The following is a 22,703-nucleotide window of genomic DNA, read 5'->3' as shown; positions in this document are numbered from 1 at the left end:
AATATGGCAAAAAATGCAACTGTTATATTGTGCAAAATATAGTGGGTTGATAGAGAAACAAAGTTCAAATGTAAGATGTAAATAAAGATTTAATGTTTTCAGTTACTCTCACATTCTTAGTAAGTATCAAATTCTCAATCAATTGTGGTACATGCATCACAACTTAAGTCTTGAGTACAAAAAATGTTGCTTTTCGATCTGGTGCAGCTCAAATCAATTTTTACATTTTATTTTTAAAACCAAAGCAGGGGTCTGGGGGCAGAAGTCACCAGTGGGGTCAAGAGGCACTACCTCTCATGGGGTTCAGGGGCATCAGCACAGGGATCTTCATGACGCATGCCATTTTTTGTAATTTTACTGCTTTTAGTCTGAGTTACTGATCTCAGTACCAGTTTGGGTTTTAGTTTGTGGATTTGGTCAAAAGTCTTTTTGGGGTTGGGTTCGTTTTTGGTTCAACCATACATAAGCATATAAAAATCATAATTACATACATATTTGCAGCAGCAATTAAGTTCAGCATAACACATAGCATCATACAATAAACAAAACCACAATATTGGAACTCATATGCTTGCTAGCTGGATCATCCTTAGATTCAAGTGCAACAGGTTTTGAAGCAGAAGCATCTAGGTCAACATGTTTTGGCTTGATATTCCACTTCTTCATGTCCCCTTCCTTCTGGCTAGTTTCTTTCCATGAAGGGAGGCACAAGTTGGAATGCATATCCATAAAGTTCTTTACCTTTCTTGAGTGTAGTCAATTGTTCTTTACAGAGCGGATGAAGAGTATGTGTTGCAATTCTGCTTAGGTGGAGAAGAATTTGTAACTTATTAATACAAAGTCAAGAGTTATTAGAAATTAAAATTATTAATATTCATTTTCTTTTTTTAATTTATAAAACTTTTGATAAAACATTAATCACAAAAGGTTATAGGTGTGAGAATACTTGGCCATGGAAGTGCCACTAATTGTGTACATTAACCTTAAAGTCGTCATGAAGAACTTCAATACTTTGATCACTAGAGTGTACAAAATTCATGAAAACGATTTGGACAACGTCCCACAAATTAAGTTCAGGGAACAGTTTAGGACTTTTCTGCCTGTACTCTTTGTTGACCTCAAAAGAACTTTATATGTGGTGATCTTCAACACACAAAGGATCTTAGTAATATAATATTTTAGACTTAATGCAGAGGCAAGAAGACTTAGTAGGATGGTTATTGTGTTCCATCTTTCTTCAATAATTTTGTGCATTTATTTGAAGAAAATTCCATTGGGATCTTATTTTTTCTTTATATGATGGCCTTTATCTTCTCAATCATTGAGTTGATGCCATTATATATCTCTCCCAAATAAAGGCTATCCATATCAAAATTATGGATCATACTCAAAATTGGCTTAGTGAATCTAAGGAGATATTTGAAATGATTCCAAGAAATGTCATTTTAGATCATCTGCTTTATCTTTGCTGCCCTCTTAGTGTTGGATTATTTCCATAGAGACCAATTTTGGCTGATGGACGTGTTAGAATGTGCCTACCAAACTGTCACAAGTTATATCAAGACAATTGCATTTCAGGGAATTTAGAAATCAAAATTAAAGAAGAAAACATATTTAAGTTTAAAAAATGAGTTGAGTGAAATCCTTAAAATGAATCTTAATGTTTCAGTTACCTTTACTAGCTCCAATTTTGAGAATGATTTAAATATGCCCTGCAATGTGGTGGTTGATGACGAAAGTTTGTATCTCTTTAGCCTTAACATACAACTATTTTTGATCCAATCAGATTTGGTTCCATTATTTTGTAGCATAAGGTTGAGGGAGTGGACAACACATTGTATCCAAAAGATACATGAATAACACTCCTCAACCAATAAACCTGCTGTTCTACATTTTTAGGCATTGTTTGTTTTGACTTGAACAACATTTTGAGACTCCACTTTCAGCAACGAACCATCACCTCTCCCTTGCAATCCATCGCTTTCAAGAAACATTGCCCCTTTAGGGGACACTAATATGACATTGATCGATGGGAGGTATTTTGCATTTTCCATCTATGGGAAATGATGGACACCCTTGTCTCAACCCATGGAACCCATATAGGTTTCAATAAATCTTCTACAAGCTTCACCTCTTTTTCCAATATGGTGCAACGGACTTTCTCAAAACTTGAGCCCTTGTACCCATTTGGAGTCTTATTAATTTCATACACAGTTTGTTGCTAATGTGGCGAGCTAACAAAATGGAAAGCTAATCTATTTGCATAGATACATCTCACCATGTTTTAAAATACAATTTCTTGACTGTCATTGTGAAATGACATTTCCAACAGTCCCTTTGGTCTCCTATGTGTAATGGTCAAGGGTTGTTATTTAGCTATGGAAACAAAAATAAATACATAGAGAATATATCATTATTTAAGTATTTGAAACATATGCCATGGATTCGTTGAAGAATGTAAACAAAACAATCTGTTTTTTTTAATGCACTTGTAGGGCTAGGGTGTTTATGCATTTTTTATGTTACACACTAGGTTTTGGGGGTGGGGACAACAAGAATAGGAGGAATGCATTTAGAAGATGGTAGGGGACAGAAGGCCTTTTTTTGGGAGACAGCAGGGTATGGCAATTAAAAAAGAGCAATAACTTAAAAAATATAAGATATTTCAATTATTCAAATATAAGATATTTCAATTATTCAAATATAAGGTATTCATCATATACATTATAGAATCATATTGTGAAACATTAGAGCTGAATTGAGAATTCAATTCATGAGTCAACATGCAAATTAACAAATTTTCAATGTCTCTAATCATTTCAATTTGAGTTTTCATTATCAATGTGCATATATATAATACAACCAAATGAAAAGGCCAAAAGGCTACAAGTACAAAAATGACAAAATGTAGACAATTTAAGCTTTACTGCTGTTATGCCTTTGTGTCGTCCTTGCCTAAATCAAAATAAGAGTATACCCATAGCCATACTGAAAAGTGGAATTAGTCCATACTCATGAGTCATAACCACAAGACCGCACTTGCATTATACCTTACATTTTGATGATGGAACATTTTAGAAATTTCTCTACACATCCCTGGTGAGGAAAACAGCAAGGGATGTGCATGTAATCTCCCCTCTCATTCCCAATCACCTCAGAAACATCTCTTATTAAAAAGAACAATTTTACATCAGTCATAAACTAAAGTTTCAGTGTTAATTTTTATCTCTATACCAATAAGCTTGAACCTATATTACTACAGCTAATAAGCTCAAATCTAACGATGTATATATAAGAAGACTATTTATAGATATATAGTTTGAAACATAAAGCTTGGAGTGTGTTACATCAACCTTAAAGTATTTTGTATTGTATTTGATATTAGCATCATACCATACGAGTATGGTTGGTATACGCAAATTGCTGATAAGCTTCTGCCACAACCAAGAACAAGAACAAACTAGACCTTGTAGAATTAACAATGCATTTTTTTAATTCAAATTACAAAAGTTGTATTCAAATGGAATGTCCAAATCCATTTTAGGACATACCCTCTACTAAGAGAGATCATGGAGTCACGTGAACTCTTTGCGACATTTTTTACAAATATCGTACAAAAAGCAGAGATTTTCATCTTACTAATAATAGAGTAATGGATGCTGAAAAAGTATTTGATTTCATATGAATAAAATCATTTTAAATGAAGTTTGGAGCAGGATGGTGCAATGCAGTCAAGGAGCAGGGAGGAGAATGGAAGCAAAGGACTTCTGTGGAGCTGGAAAACTCAATGTAGGACACCAAAGGGGTCGTTGGCATACAATTGGGAGGGAGGATCTACCCCCATTGGCTATAGTGGCTACTCAAATCCCTCTGAGGAAGAGGTTGAGTGACAAATCAAATGAAGTCGATGGGAGAATGATTGGAAGATTGGGCAAGTGGTTTAGGCGATATGGTAGGGGTCGTCAAAGACAAATATTCAATGCTGGGCATAGGAGGATGTGGGAAGAAGCCAAAGATCTCGAGAGGAAACTCTTATAGAATTTCCACCCCTTCAAAATGTTGAGTATTAAGGTGGTCATCATCCCTTCCAAAGTATTCAATGGCAACAAGGATTGATTAAAAAACATGGCTTTCTTCGTTAAATGGATGGGGTAAGGAGCATCAAAGAATGAATTCAAAAATTGGTGGATAGACAAGTGGGGAGACATGGTAGGGGTAGTCAAAGACAAAATATCAATGCAGGGCATAGGAGGATGTGGGAAGAAGCCAAAGATCTCGAGAGGAAACTCTTTTAGGATTTCCGCCCCTTCAAAATGTTGAGTATTAAGGTGGTGATCATCTCTTCCAAAGTATTCAATGGCAACAAGGATCGATGAAAAAATATGGCTTTCTTCGTTAAATGGATGAGGCAAGGAGCATCAAAGAATGGATTCAAAAATTGGTGGATAGGCAAGTGGGGAGACATGCTATCAGCGAAAACCCTATTGAACGATTTCCTTCTAATCGAATGCATCTCCAGTGAAGCGAAGGGAGAGATTGTGGAAGTTGAACCACCATTTATGGAGGATCAAGGATTTGACATAAGGGATTGGGAGCCAAACTTCAACCTAATCGAACATATAAGATTGAGAAAGTTCGGACACGAGTTAGGCTTTACAACCTACCTTCAACGTATTGGAGCAAGAAGTGTTGAGGACGATCGACAAGGAGTTAGGATCCTTGGTTAAATTGGATGAGAGGTCGTGTGATAGTGAAGAAAGAGCCTTTTTCAAATTATGCGTGGAATTAGATTTGACTGAGGGATGTTTCAAGGAATTGAAATTGATATTTGAATCGGGGTTGTGGAAACAGAAAATAACATCGAAATTTGGAATGAGTGTAAGAAAGGATATATCTATCAAAAACCCTATAAAACAAGGTCAGAGCAAATTCAAGGAAGGTGACAAAGATGCTGGGGAGATGAAGGGCAAACAAGCCTTCATAGATAAGAATGTGGAAGAGGCAGAAACCCCCCTTCGCAACAAAATTTGGAAGTCCAACAATGGCAACAAAAGAGAAAGGAAACCAAAGCGGATTGGGGGGCTTGGTTTCAAAAGGGAACAAGATAGATAAGGGCGAATGTTCAACAAAAGCAAGATCCCAAGAGGAAACTGGAGTGCAGACAAACTTGAAATAGAAGACAACCTACTCTTTGATCCTCATGGAGGTTTGAAGTGACCTGTAAAGCATAAGAGTCCAAATAGAAACAACAATGAAGGAAAGTTGGACTCAAGACCAAGTGATGAGGAACAACATATAGATAATTTGGGTGACACATGCATGGTAGATGAAGGAATGGATTTTGTTTTCTCGAAAGAAGATGAAAACAAAGATAACAAGGAAACAATGGAAGGCCTCTTCAAAACCCCAAATTTCCAGCATCGAAGCCTTATGGACGAGTTTGATAGGGATTATATAGAAGGGGAAGGCATGAACCTGGTGGAGGATGAGGTGGATGACACATCAAAGGTTCCGATGCCATCCATACTAGAGGATCTAGAGGTAGTGAAAACCATAGAGAAGTTGGAAATAAGCCTGAAATGAGCAAGGAAAACCTCTGTGATTGTGGAGAGAGAAAGAAAACAAGGAGAAAAAAATCCCAGGAGAAACACAAAGTGGATGCTGAAGTTAAAGGCCAGGTGAAGATCACTAGACTTTTGGGATTTAGGAAAGGCATTATTCTTCTCAAGGAGCCATGAGGCTCATTATGTGGAATGTTAGAGGTTTAAATGCCCTAATAATCAAAGGTTGACCAAGTGCCAATTGTAGAAAGTAGAACTAGAAATGTTCTAATACATGAAACAAAGTTGAGCAGTGAAGACAACAAACCCTCGGGAGGACACTAGCAGTATAGACAACAAATGCTTAGGAGGAAGACGACATAGACATGGGATATACAAGATGGGTGTTCTGCCCTCTTCAGGCAAGACTCATGGAGTGGGTATCCTAGTTTTGACAATATCATGGCAGGTAATATAGCCAAGGACATCCTCAAACAACAATGGGGCTCCTATGTAGGGGGTTCTTTGAAAATAGAGATGAAGGATGGGGTTAAAAAGTGGTTTTGGAAGGAACTGGATGCCTTGTGGCTTCTTGAGAGAGATGTTGATTTGTTAAGAGAGGCTCTTAAGGAAAAGACAGTGAATCTGAGAGAAGGCCACGACTCCGTAATTTGGAATGGATTCAAATCAGGACAATACAATGTAAAAGACGAATATACAATTTTAGAAAGGGAGCAGACCCAGGAAGAAGTGATGGCTCCAATAGTTTTGTATTGGCATAAGAATTGCTTACCAAAAACTAACACTTTTACATGGGTAGTGCTTCAAAAGAAGATTTTGACCTTAGATAGATTCAGGCAAATGGATTTTGAAGGCCCAAATAGTTGCGAGCAAGAGTCAGTGGAGCAATTGTTTCTTGAGTGTCCATTTGCACAGGAATGTAGGGTTTGGCTTTGTGCAAAGTTGGGATGTGTTGATCTGTGTTTTATGCACATAACATTTCAGAATAAAATATCAAGGTAATTTACCCTCTCTTGAACAAAATCACCTCAGCTGCTAAGGATAAGATCAACTAAAATGATTCCAAGGTTTCTACATGTCAAGTCTTGACGAGTGGGTAACTCAATGGTCGATGTGAATTGTTGTGTTCACTTGGGGACTTACGCAAATGTTAGGATTATCTTCTTCGATCATGAAAATGCAGAATAGGTGTACTGACAACTTAGGATTTAACAATGTAGCTCTGGACTTAATTCTTACTAAAAAATGGGCAAAATGAATAGGGTTTAGGAAATCTATTCTAGGCCTAGGAATGTAGGAAATGATAAACAAATCTAGTGGAATCAAACTAGGTAAGGTCTCACAAACAGGTATTGACACAAGCTTAGTGCAACCGTCTAAGGTATACTCAAGGATTTTCAAACTATCAACATCAAACGTTGACACCATCCAAGTTGATGCTTGTGAAGGGACGCGTAATAGTTGAAGTTAAGCTTACTCAAATCTCCAGTTGACCACACAAGGCGCACCTACCAGCTGCAAGAGGCTAGTGGTATGGAATCTAAAATTCTAATCTAACTTGGAGGAATTGAGAACCATGAATGCAAAGACAACATTTGAAGAGCAAAATCACCAACAATTGAACAATGATTATGATTCAAATAGCTGTAGCATATACCAACAATTCTACAAAAAACTCTCTCACAAATGAGAGACAAGGAGGTATATATATAGTCTCTTACAAAATGGATGGCCAAGATTGATACAAGATCAACGGCCAAGATCATGCCAACAAAACCCTAGAATTGCCCTAATTAGGATTTACATAAAAAATGGCGCCACCAACATATGGCCTAATAAAAAGATACCTAGTCATCAAATAGGGAATCTTCTAGAAGATTCCTCCCTGCATCTCTCTCTCTCTCCTAGCATACTCCAAGAATCTAGCCAATACAAAATCTAACTCCATGGAAATGCTAGGCAAGGTATCCTGCTGCAAATCAATTACGTCCAATGAATCCGAGCATGCGTCCGAAGTGTTCTCCCAATTTGGCATGAGCTTCTACGAACTATGAACATGAATCAACAAAGAAACCAAGTTATCTATCCGACTCTTCTTCAAAGAGTCCAACTGACAGAAATACATAAATTTCATCTTGTCTCTTAATTCGGCCAAGTGTAAACCACTAGCACCACTCACATCAACACCCAATAATTCCTCAATTGAGGCAAGGATCTTCATCTGAATGTCGTGAATGAATCCCTCCATCTCCATACAACTCAACTGGGCATTCTCATAAGTTGATCTCTTCACAACCAATGAACAATATCAGCCATGGAAATCGTATCTGTCTCCACTATGCATAATGCTCTCACTGACCAAGGTGGAATTAGGAATCTTCTTCCAAGCCTTGAGGTGTGGAATAGTCGTCTCCTGAATAGGCTGGAATTCTTCCCAAACTCCCTCCAAACATTGGATTCTAAACACGAGCCTTGTTGTCCTATCATATGCCTAAACAAACTGAGTAAGGAAATCATCCGCTTGTTTTCTTGCACTTTCAATCCACTTTTCCACCTCTGAGAGTGTATCTCTCGCTGCCTCATAGTGTGAATGTGGTCCATGATCAACTGCAATAGGGGAAGTAAGGGTGGGATTCTCACGCCTTACCCCCCCAATATACTCTCTAAGTCTGATATTCTCTTCTATGTACTTCTTGTCTTCAGTTTCTTTGTCTAACTTGGTGTTGATCGCCTTGAGATTATCACCAACCTCTTGAAACTCTTGCTCTCTTGATGTACGACCAAGGGCAATTGAAGTAATCTGGAAATCCATAGGAGTAGCAATGTCTGCTATCAGGCCTGCAATAGGAACAACCACATGTGCAATCCGCATTCCTGTCTCATCTCTACCTATGTGCGACAAAATCTCAGCTCTCTTGGGTTCTTTCTCCTTAGCTCTCCTAGCTAGGTAATCATGAATGTTATCGATAGGCTGTACCTCTATCATTTTCTTACTTTTCTCCATACTTTTCATCAGCTAATCAGGAATAGCGGCCATCTCCATACCATCATCGAGACACATCTCTCGATCAAGCCCTCTTAATGCCGAGATAACATCATCATCATCATCAGGATTATTCCTAGTCAAATCGTATATCTCATTTCCCAAACTAACTTCCAAAAGGACAGCAGGGGATCTCGACTGATCATCATTCTCATTTGGTGCTGCAGATGTCGCTGTGGAATGTAACTCCTGAATATTCTCTGGTAGTATCACTGTGTTGGAACATTGTTGGGTTTCCTTATTTTGCTATGTTATTTCAATTACCCTAGTTGATGAGACACTAAGAGGTGGTGAAGGAATGATAGGTGGGGAAATGATAGTCTTTTGTTTCTTCTTCTTCACCTCCTCAATCTTCTCCCCTTTGGCCTTGACTCCTCCTGGCGTGTTTTTCCTTCTCTTGGGAGCTTTACTCTCTTCGTTTGCATGAATCCTGACATCACTGATAGTCCTCCGATCATCTTCGGAAGCAGACTCTTTCGGCTTCATCTTTTCATAAGTGAAGGGAACACCCATATAACTAACTTATTCATCTGAATATCTACCCATGCACGGGAGAAACTCAAGACCTCTCTCATCAATACATTCAGATCAATCTCTTCTGATTCTGACCAATTAGGCAATAAGATTGCCTTCTTCATTTCATTCTCATACTGTGGATGTGTATGATCCCTGCCATCTAACACCTGATCAAGAATGAGGAAAAGTCCACACTTCCTCATGAAATCCACTGACATTTTGGACCACCTGCTTGCTCGTCCATTAGGTCGGCCCAATAATCTTCTATGTCTACTTTATGGATGAACTTCTCTCCCTCGATCCTTCCAACTTTCTTATCTAGATCAAATCTTTCTCTTTTCTTGAAGGTTGCAAATTGATAGAATGCAAGCTCCTTACTCACAGTGCTAGCAGCTAAGGCAGACTAACAAACCTCTGATGTCTTCCCAACTAAAATAGGGAATGTCATTTCTATCCTATGCTTCTCTCTTTGAATGGCATCAAACTCTAGAAGCTGTCTCACCACTTCCAACAAGATCATTCTGTTGGACGAATACCTAGGAACCCTGTAGGGTTCGGATTGAAACCCATGAATCGTAAGGTACGTGAAAGTGAGAAACTGAATAAACCACGATCCATATTTCTCTATTAGCTTTGTTGCCTCCTTGGACAATCTTCTGTGGATTCTGCCTTGTAGCATCCACGTGATCTACATGGTGAATACATCATTCACTCTCTTATAATTTTCAATTCTATACATATTCAGCTGGGGATAACATTCATGACTCCTGAATTGTCCTTGCCCATTCCCGACTTCACCTTTGCATATCAATCCTTTGTATGAAACGAACCGTGCAAGCAGGTATATCAAGTGGGAAGTTATGGCGAATGACTTGGACTGCTCTACATTCCTCTGTTGAAAGTCCAAATTGTCACTTATGATTCGAGACCAATTTACCAATGTCCCTCTAAGACAATCTTGGATGAAATAGAACATCCATCCATCAAATATTGCACCCTGTGGCATCCCCATTACTCTGTTAAGCAGGAATACTAAGGCACTATACTCATCTTTGAAGTCAGTGTACATGAGTGTCTTGGGAGCCTTGGAATGATGAAGCCTAGGCTCAATCATCCACTCTTTGTTTATCATACTCTTACACGCATCCATCTTCTTCGTGTACTGCTCTTTATATTTAACCTTAGTTGCATCCTTCATATCTGCTCCGCGTGGAATCCTGAACACCTCAGCAATCGCATCCTCAGCAAGGTAGGCAATAACAACGCCCTTAGGAGTTTTGATCATTCATGAGCGAGGATCGTAACATTGTGCACACTCCAGGATAAGCTCACTGCATTGTATGGACTATGGAAATCTAGCGGCACGAAAATTACCACTCCATAATGTTTAGATATGCTAGGGAGGGAATCTGATTGCCGACTCCAAACATCTATTGTTGCATCAGGTTCAGGTTCAGGTTCAAGGAATGCATGTTTGTATCCGTAATCTCCTTCCATCTGGATGACATCTTGGATTCTGGATAGAATCCAATCTCCAGTATCTTCTGTTGTTCTTTTCTTTCCTTGAATCCGGGCTTCGCCGGATCAACGGTGACTAAGGAAAGGTGTGAAAGGTTGTGTTTTCACACAAAGTATGTCCGAGGACACCTTTCACAGTCAACAATGGAGGTTAACAAAATCTGAAGACAACCAGCACCCTTGGGAATGATAAAATAATCAGAAATAAACTCTGGAATGAAGCAAGAATGCTTCCCAAGTGAAATCGTAAGGTAGGTAGGTGGCTGGAAAAAAATATTTTCTGAGGATAGCCCCCTACAATGGAGTTTCAGATCTGCAACAATGGAAGATTACTCTGAAAATTGATTGAGAATGCCTCCAATCAGCCCTTCGGATAAAATCGCCAAAGGCACAAATTAGCTGGGAACAAGATATAAGTCTGAAAATTGATTTTCCAGCTAGCCATGGAGGTCAAACCAGCTGCAACAATGGAGGATAAACTCAGATCTGCAACACATCAGCAAGTAGGGAATGATGGAGAAGACCAAATATGCATAGAATCCACCCAAACAATGACATAAACACTTGCTAAATCAAAATCGTATTTTCCAGCTATGGCGTCAACTTTGGAAAATCTGAAAATGTTGTCAATCAAACTCCAATCTGCATATAATCTGCAATTAAAGTCTGGGAACAGCAAGCAATGGGGTGTCAAGGCAAAATCATCAAAGTTCTTCCATCACTAAAATCGCCATCCTCACAAAAATTGCCCAACTCACAAAATAGCACCAAACTTGGAAAATCGTGGCATCGAAAACCATTAATGGCAGCCACCAAAAGATTGCTAAGCTGGAAAAAATGGAGGAGAAAAAAGTCTTCAATCCAACACTTCACCAATACACTTCGCCAAAATTTTCCAATAAGAGAGAAAAATCGCCTTGCATGGAGACACCAATGCTGGAGACTCCTCTCTTATACTTGCTTTTGTCCTTCACTTTTACCACACAAGCAATCTGGGATAAAAAACTTACTCTTATACTTGCCTGGCAAAACTAACTTGCTTCTAGAAAGGTAAAAACATTAAATGCTCATTGCAAATTATTTAATTTTGTTTTTAAATTTTAAGTAATTGTCAATCATCATTTGAAAACAATTAAAATAGGGCTCATTTATTAAAATATTTTACTTCAAGTCAAAAATTGAGCCATAAGGGAAAATCGATTTAAGTAGGGATTAAAAAATCCCATTAAAATCATCATTTAAAATGTCAAAATTCCCCCCCCAAGGGAAAATCGATTTAAGTGTGAACAAAAATTCTCATCAAAATTCACATAAAATGGGCCAGGGGAAAATCGACTTGGGCATGGATAAAGAATCCACACTCCAAAATTCACTTCATTCACAAAAAAACTCCCTGGTGGAAAAACGACCTTAGGATAAAATTCCGGACAAAAATCCACAAAAACTTGTCGCAAATTCTTGGTGGAAAATCAATCCAGGTGTCCCCACCAAGACTTCCAGGGGAAAAACAACCTTAGTCTGGATTATTAGTGGTGGAAAAATGAGGCCAGTATGTATTTCAGTGGAAATCCATGTCCAGTTTGGATTTTGAGTGGGGAAAACCATGGGTAGTCAGGAATATGAGGGGAAAAACACCTCTAACATGGAATTTTGACCTTTTAACCCTTAGAATATGGATTTTACTCTAGAAAAGGATGTTTTTTTCACTCAAAATCACTTAGAAATTGTCAAAGTGAGTTCTTTGCTTAAGGGTGTTCTCTAAGTTGCTTGGGGACTCCCTAAAGTTGAGTTGAATGGTCAATGGAGGGATAATTTAGGGACTGTCCATCTCAGATTGCCTTGCTGTCATTGCTTTGGATTGGTTTGGATTATGTCAGGTTTGTTCTTTTTGCTTTAAAATCGAAGGCTTGACTGAAAGATAGGTGGCTCGTTACACATTGGCATGAGCGAGTCTCATAAGCTAGTCTTTTTGATGCCTTTTGGCTTTTACATCCTTTACCGTATGGTGCATTGAATGCAATGGGATGGGTAATGATGGTATGAAATTAATGCAAAGCTGATCTCTGCTTTTAAAACCAAATTCAATATACAACATTTCGCATCCCATTTGTGAAGGCAAGTCCAAGATTGAGACACCCATAAGGCTTACTGGCTCCAAATGTCCGATGTCTTTCTTAGGATTTATTTTGAATGTGAGGCTATAAAGTCAGTTTCAATGCCACTGAGAGACTTGAAGTAGCTGCCATAAGACTCATTCTGGGATGGGAATTTTTAAAATCAGAGGACAGATACAAGTTAAATCTCGACCTTGCCTCCGTTTTGTGGCTTACTTATTGGACATTAACCAACCAAAAGTGGTAGTTGTGACAATGGCTAGACTATTAGTCTATTGGTTAAGGAGGGATACCTGGATGGCTTAAAATATGTGGTTGTGTTGGCAAAGCTTGGCGTATTTATCCCTAGACCACGAGAATTGTATAAGCTTTTGGACCTGGCAATAGTTGTGGAAAGACTGTTGTTCATTCTGGACATAATGGGCCTGAACTTGCTTGGCACAGGGCTAAAGCCGAGAGAGGATGTGACTTTCTCAGGAAGCTGTACTTCTTTGAGCCAACGGACAACTGGGATTGGATTGGGGATTATTTTGACTTCACCAAGCCAATGTAGGTTGGATAATACGAGGACGGGTGTGCATGACAGTTTTTTGGACACATTTGAGATTCTGTCAACTTTCCTATCTGGTGGGTTCCATGATCGTTGACTTTGTAATGAGTGGCAAGGCTTTTTGGTGGCCGGGTAGATTCTTCTCTCATTGGATGGTGATGATAGTGTGCTCTCATTCGAATTTGGTGTTGTCAAAAGCAGTAATGTCGACGATGTCCTTGCCATAACGATAACATTGGTGCCCTAGTTTCTGCCTTTCAGCACATCTGGGCAGTAAGGAGTCTTTGTGATGAAGCATGTTGGCCTTAATCTTTTTGGAAAGTTTTGTATGTAATCTGTTGGGGATGGGATATTAAGGTGAAAGTAGGGCTCTGCATAGCCTCTGCAATTATGATATTAGGGTTTGATGGGTGGGTGGGGCTATGAAACTGTGATGTCCCGTGGACATCAATATTGCATCCTATCTTTTTGAATCAATATAATCCAAGTCTTACGTATCAAAATAATAATAATAGAGTGATGGGGTTGACACCCATCTGGATTTAAGTTCAAAGCCCAATCCATAGGATATAAATATGCTTGAATATCAATCTTACCTACTGCTCTGAATTCCTAGGCATTCTTTGCTGTTTTATGTATCTGTTCCTAGGAGTTTTCTGATTTAAAAAACAAATTTGACTGTTTTTAACTGGGAACAGTTGGCCATCCTCAAATTTCTGCAGCATTTCTGGCATGTTTCTAGGATTTTTTTGGGCAGCGCTGAGGGTTAGGGGATGGAAAGGAAGGGGGTGGATGTTTCTGAGGTGTTGCTGCATCCTCATGATGCCTCTTGTGGTACAATTATGCCTGCAAAAGGGTGGGGGATGTGTCCCCATGTATCGTGTTTTTTTTTTTGAAACAACAGCTAAAAGTTGTGATTTATCAAATAAACTGCAGTTTTTCTCAATAAACCACAGCATTTTGGCAAGTTGCTGAATGAAAAACACGGTCAATGAAAAAACTGGCAAGGTCCACGTGCAAGGCCAGGGTTAAGTGTGGGTTTTAACCCTTTTTCATTTGTGGTTAGAATGGTTTATAGGTTATCCGTTCTACTATAGCCATCAGAGAGGAGCATTAAGTTTTTAATTTTTACTTTTCTTGGTCCAGTAAGAATTGTAGAATGTTAACCTGGCTTATATTATGTAGAACAATTAAAGAGTGCATTTTAGTTGCTACTTGTGATGCCTAGGGAACTTTTAATCATTGTGTGTACTACTGCCAAGGTTGCAGATATCATCAGTTGTAGAAACTAGATATGTTTTCTGTTTGGATTATACAGTGAATTTTATTGGAATACAAAAGTTTCAAAACTGATATTAGATATTTGCTGTCATATTAATATGCTAATTTTGGGTACAGGTAAGTGTTCGCATTCGGGATCAATCGGCACATGTTGTAAAGTGCATGGATGAACTTCTGTCATTATTTAAAGAGGATACGGAGGCATTCCGTTAGCTTAAACACACTTGAAAGTGGATTACCATATTGAAATCCACTATAAAAATCTTAGTTCTTCATTGATTTTTTTCCCTCAGATTGTAAGGTAATTTATAGTCATTGACAAGGAAAGTGGAAAGTTGTATCATGCTAGAAAAAGTCACTTGTTCTTGTTTGGAAATGTACACTACAGAGTCTAGTGTTAGTTTTGCCGATGTGTTTCTCATATGATCAAGTTTTGCAATAGTGATGAGAAAACATTCTCAGAATTTGAAAATTCTTCACTTTATTTCCCTCCAAGTGTCTTGAAGAAAAGGCATAGCACATTTTTCACATTCTTCAGTATGCATTTACTTTTCTCCCTTGTTTTTCTCCCTTGTTGCACCTCTTCCCGAGACACTTTTTTCATTTGCAAGGTATTTTCAAATTTAAAATTATAGCTCAGCAAAATAGCTTAAAATTCTGATGGATATACATTAAATATATGAATGCTAATAAAAATGGAAGTAAATCCACAGACGAGATAAATCTAATTGGTTTTCAGTTAAAACAGCGACCTTGATGGTTTTATGAGAAAATATAAGAACAAAGGAGAATCTTTTGGGATTTTAACATTTGTACACTTCTATCAGCAAGTTCAACATAGCATTGTGAAGGAAATGTTAGTACATCTATAATTTTCATTTAGAAAATTTACATAGGTATGTGTACATATATTTTGTTTTAAAGCACTTTGGATTTGGTCTCCATGGAAACTTGTACATAGTTTTGTTTTTGAAGTTTTGTAAGGATGATATAAATTTCAAGCGAATGAGTTATTAAACTTAAGTGCATAAGCTCCTTTAAAGCACTTTGCATTTGGTCTCCATGGAACCTTGTACATAGTTTTGTTTTTGAAGTTTTGCAAGGATAATATAAATTTCAAGCGAATGAGTTACTAAATTTTAGCTCATAAGCTCAGAATATTGAAACTAAGAAAAGAAGAGCACATGGCTCCAACAGTCAAATTATTCAGTCATCTTAAACGCATTGATTATTATAGTGTAAGGGCTTTATATGGCCATAGCACTAACAACTACCAAATAACTAATTAACAATTAATATCTTAATTAATAACTAATAATTATTCATCTTTCACACATTAATTATCACGTTGCAATGACTTTATGTAGCCACGCGATCTACAACTATTCAATAACTAATAGACAATTAATATCTCAACTAATATGCTAATTTACTATTTATTCCATAACTATTATTCTATGTCATGCATTATTAATTTCTAATAATAATTTCATGATTAATGATCAAAAAATTTATAAAAACAATATTGGCATGCTTTTCAACGCTTCATTTGGTCAAATAAAACTTTGACCATAGAAATCTTTGTTGTATTTGTTTAGTCAATCGATTTGATGACCATTAATATTTAATGATGACCATTAATATTTAATAATAAGGAAACTTGTAAGCTTTGTATTTCAGGTTACAAATACGGGGAAGCATATTAGTAGTGGATATAGCTAACTTCGTGCATTCAAATTTTCAAACCGTACATCGTATTTCAATTTTTTTTTTTGGTTGTCATCTTATACGACTTAATTGGTTATAACTAAGGATCTGGGTAGTAATGATGCACATTATGGAATTCATTATGTGCGCAAAGATCAAAAAGTGGTAATTTCAAAGTGTCATTGGATACATAATCACCTTTGCGTCAATAGTAGATAACTCAAAATAGCTAGTAGTAGTGGACAAATGCCCTAGTAGTTATGCACAAATGTCCTTATAGTGGTGCACAAATGGGTTAATTATGGTTAAAAAAGCTGAAATATTATCCATTATTGGTATATGTGATATTTAATAATGAACTTTTCATCATCATTTTTGGGCTTCTTTAAAATTTAGTAATGGAGGGTTGGGTTAACAAAAACCTATCCACGATTGCAACTATGTCCACTATTGGTACCCTTCCCTTATGTATTATAATTGTGCATGTAAATGAAAGTAAGATTCATCTATTTTGTATATTATCTTCAATATAAAAAAAGTAAGATTCATCTATTATCTTATTTTAGTTATAATCTTTTGTAACAATTAAATAATGTCAAAACTTGAAGGTGTTTATGTAATTTATACAAAATTATTACTATTTGCATTTAATAATTTATGATATAGAAGTCATGCTATTTCTACAGTTCATAATGCTAATATTTTTAATTTTTGCTTTGCACTGTGTGATATTTTTGACCATAAATGTTACAGAATATACTACATACTATACTACTTGACTTCTGCTCTCTAACTAATTTATTCATCCTAATCATGGATCATGTAGTATGATCCAAAACGTTGATGATGAAAACTATCACACAATGCAAACCAAAAATAAAAAAATATTAATTTATGATGTGTTTGAAAAGAAAAATAAATTTGAATGTGTTTTTAGGAGTGTTTATCTATTGATTTATTTGCCAATAAATGTTTGATGGCATTTTAAGGAGTATTTATCTATTAGTTTAGTTGCATATTAGCTTATATGTATAGGATTGTTTATCTATTAACTTATTTGCATATTAGTTTATATGTAAACAAGTGTTTATCTATTAGTTAATTTTATATGGTTTTATCTTTTAGCATATTTGTATATACATATACTAAAGCATAAATTTAAAATTGAAATTGACCACTTAAAAGCTTACATTTTATTACCAAAGCCACGAAAAGAATTTGATGGGCTACCAATTTTAATCACAAAGCATATTAGAATATCCAAATGCATACTTCGATTATACTATAAATTTATTAAATAAAAGACATTATATTGATTGATTTCATAGTGTAACAAATAACATAGGTAGGGATGGTGAAATGGAATTTATTGCTAACCAAACCACGACAACTTCCAATAATGTGTTTAGGATGGCAAGTCCTCTTGCAAAGGTGTTGATGTCGGAGATTTATAGCGATTATTGTTGTGTTTTTGGATTCAATTGCGTAGGATTTGTTTGCATCAATGTTTCAAATCACACTTTGTGATCCATCAAAAGGATGAGAATTTGAGAAGAAAAATGAATGTATTGTAGACCAAGATAGGTTAGAAGGGAAGGGGTGGAGGGGGAAAGGGTTGCACAAAGTTTAAAGATGATAAATGAAAACAGAGAAAAAATGCAAGAAAAATATAAAAATATAAAAATACTTGGAGATGTAGACGATGAGGATGGTGATGCGGACTTCTTAGAGGAGGTTGATCTAGCTGTTTGGGAGAATGATTGGGTTGAGGAGGAAAAAATGCTCCTTGCATTCCCCTAGAGACTCATTTGAATGCTCTGGGGTATGGATGATGGATGGATGTGTTCTCTTAGGCTTGTGCTTCCAAGATGTTGTTGAGGGCATCATTGTTGTGGATGTATGCATAGTAGAATGTTCATGGGAGCTCGGTTTAGAGAAAGGTTTCTCCTACTACTTAACTTGATCTCTCTAGGTCTTAACCGTGTGCCCTTGGTAGCTCTCTTACGATGGATTTTTGCTTTCCCTTCCCAAGAACCCTATGATGTTATGTTCCACTAACCTTGCGCAACTTGAGCTTGGTCCTTGGCATGTTGTGAGCTTGTAGATTGTTCATTTTGCTATAGATTCCTTGTTGGACTTGCCTGTCATTGTTTCTTCTATTGTTAGTGTGTGACATATGAATTTTGAGCCTTCTCTTCGTCCTAGTGTGGGCTTTTGTATGAGGTTTCCTTTCGAGGTGAAGGTGCTCATTTCTTTTTTTGTTGATCAAGTTGTTTTGGCAGGTATGATATAAGGGTGTAGTGTTGTGGAGGTCCCCCCTTATGTGGATCCTCAAGCTCCCTTCTCTGGAATGTTGTTCTTACGTTTCCTGATGTGTGGGTGGACGAAACTTCTACAACCTTACTTCTATTATTATTAGGAAGTTCCTTGGTTGTAGACCAAACATTGATTTTGTTCATAGTTGGGCGTCTAATTGTTGGCTTGCACTAGGTTTGTTGTGTGTGACAACTTGGATAAATGAATTATTTTTATTCTCCTCCTAATCTGTTAAGGGTTGCACTAGAGGTCTCCGAGGAGGTCCATGGTTTCTTGGTAAGGCATTTCTTCTATTAAAAATATGGTTTATCATTTTTTAAGTTACCAAGATTTACATGGTTCCCATTTAGGTTTGAGTCCTAGATTTCCCTTTGGAGTTTTGGAGTGAAATTATTACTCATGGTATTGCTGATGCTATTGATTAGTTTATTACCACTGACGATGTCATAAAATCTAGAAGAAGGTTTCTTTTTCTAAATTTTGTGCATTCTGGATTTTGTATGTGTGTTTATATTGGTTTGGAGTTGCCCAAGAATGTTAAGTTGTGCTCTAAACTTGGTGTTTGGGAGCAAGAACTTTAGTATGAGATCCGTCAATTGTACCACTTCCACAATATTGCGCATTCCTCCTTATCATGCCAAGATATTCATCATAAGGTGCACTCCAATGAAGTATTGGAAAATACAGGGAGTGACCTCATGGATAAGGTTTTATGTTGGACTCATGTAAGGAACAAGTTATGTTCGAAAGTCCCTCTTTCAAATTCTTCAAAGGTAGTTTGACCAATCATTGGTTTTCACCTCCCTTTTGTGGACAAGAAGGTGTTGGAAACCATGGAAAATAAGCACATTGATGTGGGCAAACCATCCCCATGCAAGGCTAAAGGAAAACTTAATGCTATGACTTCTTTGGCTATATTTTTCTTAGAAACATGGAAAGACATTCCTCCCCCATCCTACCCCTCTTTTAAGGTCTTTGGTGAAATTTGGTTTCAAATCGCCTTGATAATATACTAGGCTTTGTTATTGGTTTTGGATTCCTTTCAAAACTTGTCTCCAGTACTTTGTTCTAGTCAAAACCATTTGTTGGTCCTTGCCGATCCTATTGATTTTTTTGGTTTTTCTCTCCTTTTTTAGAAGATGTTTTGATAGTCTATTGGGCTATTTTGTTGTTGTTTATGAGACTTATTCCATTTCCTTCTTGATCTTGTTATAAAAGGTTTTGGGGTCTGTTATCACAAAAGCTTGCACCCTTGCTGAGCTAACAACTCAACAACCTTGTGAAACATGGAAACAACCCCAACGTGTGGAACCTTGTGCAAGGGGTTGAATCTCTGGAGAAGGCCAAATTCCTTCTCAATCCAAGTGTAGGTGTTGAACCAACTCAACACTCCAAATCTTACTTTTAAACCTATCCTAACAACTTGCAGAGGAAAAGGGAAGAGATAAATGCTAAAAATGAAAGGAGGTGATGCACCAAGATAAGAGATGTTTCTCTCCCCACCCAAAATGGTACAAAGAATCAACTTAAATACCCAGAAGATGCACAAACTTCAGTTGCATGAATGACCTTAACGCAAGTATTGAGGTTAGGACTTGCTGAATGTCAAGAGGGGAGAAGGTTTCCCACAAGTCACACCCAAAAAAAGGTTAACACAACATATATGTGAAAGAAAGCCATAAAAAATACACTTACAATGAAGGTAAGAACACATACACAACATACATAAGTTGAATTAAGACAAGAATGATGATTTCAATTCATTATAAGGCCAATGGCCAAACTTACAGTTGCAAAAATGCAAGATAAATATAAGTCTTTAAGAGAAGTGAAAGAGCATATAATAGCTCAAGCTACCAAGGAGAGAACCCTTTACAATGAGGCTTAACAACCTTTATATAGAAAACTGGTTGCAAAGGAGAGACCATTGGTCAAGGAAGAGAAGCCTTGACCCTTGTGTGTGTAGGGAAATGTCCGTCAGGGAATGCAGGGAAATGCATGCACTTGACATTGTGTACATGCAAGCAACCTGGCCATACCCTGACAACGCAATCCCAAGAAGAAAGGTACTTCTAGAAGGTGGATTGCCTAACATTCCAAAGTCAGAGCATGCAGGCATGGCATAGGTAACCACAAATAAGCATGGCCCTATACTTCACCTAACAGAAATCCTGCAAAAATCATTGGATGCGCCTCTGTAGCTCCATGAAAGAAAGTGTACATGTCACAAGATTTGGTGGAGCATTAAAAGCTTTGAGTGTTGACCACGCCATCTAGAAGTGTTGCAAGTCGGAAGGAAGTTGGAAGACTTCGGAAACACAACTTCCCGAAGTTAGGAAGAATTAAGACTTCAGAAACACGAATTTTCGAAGTTGGGAAGATTGAAGAATTCGGAAACACGGGTTCCCGAAGTTGGGAAAGCATGATTCCAGGATTCCGGAGTTCTGGTGTCAAGGAATTAGGAACTTAGGAACTTGGGGGTTTTGAAGTTTCGGGGTTGAGGAAGAGAAGACTTATGAACTTGGGAACCTGGGGGTTATGAGGTCAAGGAAGGAAAGACTTAGGAACTTCGGGGTTCCGGAGTTCCAGGGTCAAGGAAGGGAAGACTTAGGAACTTCCTTTTGACAAGACAACACTTCACACTTCACGATTCCATTATTTCCTCTTTGATCAAACTGGGGCAGTGCTGGTCCATGGAACATATCTCTGATCGGTTCTCATTGATGGACCAAGGGTGTCATAAAATGAGAATATTTTTGGCGACCTCTGCGGGATGCTTGCGTGCTAAGCATATAGATCAATAGCCTATGTAATCCATTGGGTGCAAAGTCACAACTGTAAGAAATAAGAAAACTCTCTCCTCTGTAACCTGCAAAGGATCAAGATCAACCATTTTGAAGGGGAACAACCTGTTCTCGTGCACTTCTTGGAAAACAAGAAACCTAACTAATATTTACATTGTTACAATAAGAGGCAACTGATGCTTTTGCCTCTGTCAAAGAAGAACCTTTTGAAGGAGCTGATCCCCCTCGTACCATTGTTACATTCACCATCTAGCTGCAATGTTTGAAATCTCTTGTATGCATGCATTAGATCACACATACTACTCGTGTGGTGAAAGAACACTTCGCCATTCACCTTGCCATCACAGGGAAGCCATAGAAAATAGCCACCTGAGACGTCTGAGGATGCATGAAGGATACACATAGTAGCAAGGGGGGATTTTTTTAGGAGTTGGATAGCATCAAAAGAACTACTCCTTGCAAAAGAGAAGGCATATCTATTATACAAGGGCACATCATTTTTTTCACAATAGCCGACCTCTTCCTGGCATGAGTTGAAACCAAAGGAAAAGGCCTCAAACTCACATGGTGATGAACAATATACCATATCTCTATCTTGGCCCGTACAAGGGGCCTCTTTAGACACATAAAATTGTAAACTTTGAGGCTCGGGTATACTATAAAGTTGAGCAACCAAAAGACCATCGACATGAGCAACATGTTGTTTCTCAATGCCATCAAACTTGGTATGTTGGTCCCAAGTGAAACATTCAAGCTCAGGCACATCATCCCTAATGCCAAAAGAAACATCTTCACCTTGAATGAAGACTTCATATTCAACATGATCATTTTCAGGGACAAGGGAGAACCAACATACATCATAATCACATGTGTTGATAACCAACTCATCAACACAAATCTGTCTTTTATGAGACACATCACAAGAGGATCTAAAATCTTTAGATTGTCTCTTTGTTTTTGTTTCTTCCTCCTAGCAACATAATGCAACAACCTCAAGTTCATGTCACGATCCATCCGCCATGCAATCTGCAGAAAAACCATTACCCCCTATGCCCTCCTCAACACTAGCTTGTTGCTCCAGAGCTACCACCGGGAGAGATGTGGACATATACTTCTCCTCATGATCAATAAAGAAAGGAAGATTGTCAAATGAGAGGACAATGTCCTTCTCTTTACCTTCACACTCCTCTTTTTCAATGACCTGCTGCTGCAATTGATTATTCTCAATATCCTCCTGCAACATTGTCAATTCTTCCTCCTTTAGAGCATATGAAGACTCACCAATGGATGATT

At 37.6% G+C, this 22,703-nt stretch overlaps 1 protein-coding gene across 2 annotated transcripts in view; it reads left to right on the top strand.

Annotated features, from left to right (window-relative positions):
- LOC131029612 (threonine--tRNA ligase, mitochondrial 1) overlaps positions 1 to 15,150 on the top strand; it is a 174,094-nt gene extending 158,944 nt beyond the window's left edge. For both annotated transcript variants that reach the window (XM_057960168.2, XM_057960167.2), the window contains one exon: positions 14,701 to 15,150. In XM_057960168.2, the coding sequence (XP_057816151.2) occupies positions 14,701 to 14,796 (96 nt within the window). In that variant the 3' untranslated portion in view covers positions 14,797 to 15,150. The remainder of the gene's footprint in view (positions 1 to 14,700) is intronic.
- Positions 15,151 to 22,703: the final 7,553 nt, after the last annotated feature.

Source organism: Cryptomeria japonica, chromosome 3 (assembly GCF_030272615.1).
Source record: "Cryptomeria japonica chromosome 3, Sugi_1.0, whole genome shotgun sequence".
In the NCBI taxonomy this organism is placed as follows: Eukaryota; Viridiplantae; Streptophyta; class Pinopsida; order Cupressales; family Cupressaceae; genus Cryptomeria; species Cryptomeria japonica.
The sequence above is the reverse complement of the archived record's forward strand: the minus strand, read 5'-3'. Positions and strand labels throughout refer to the sequence as shown.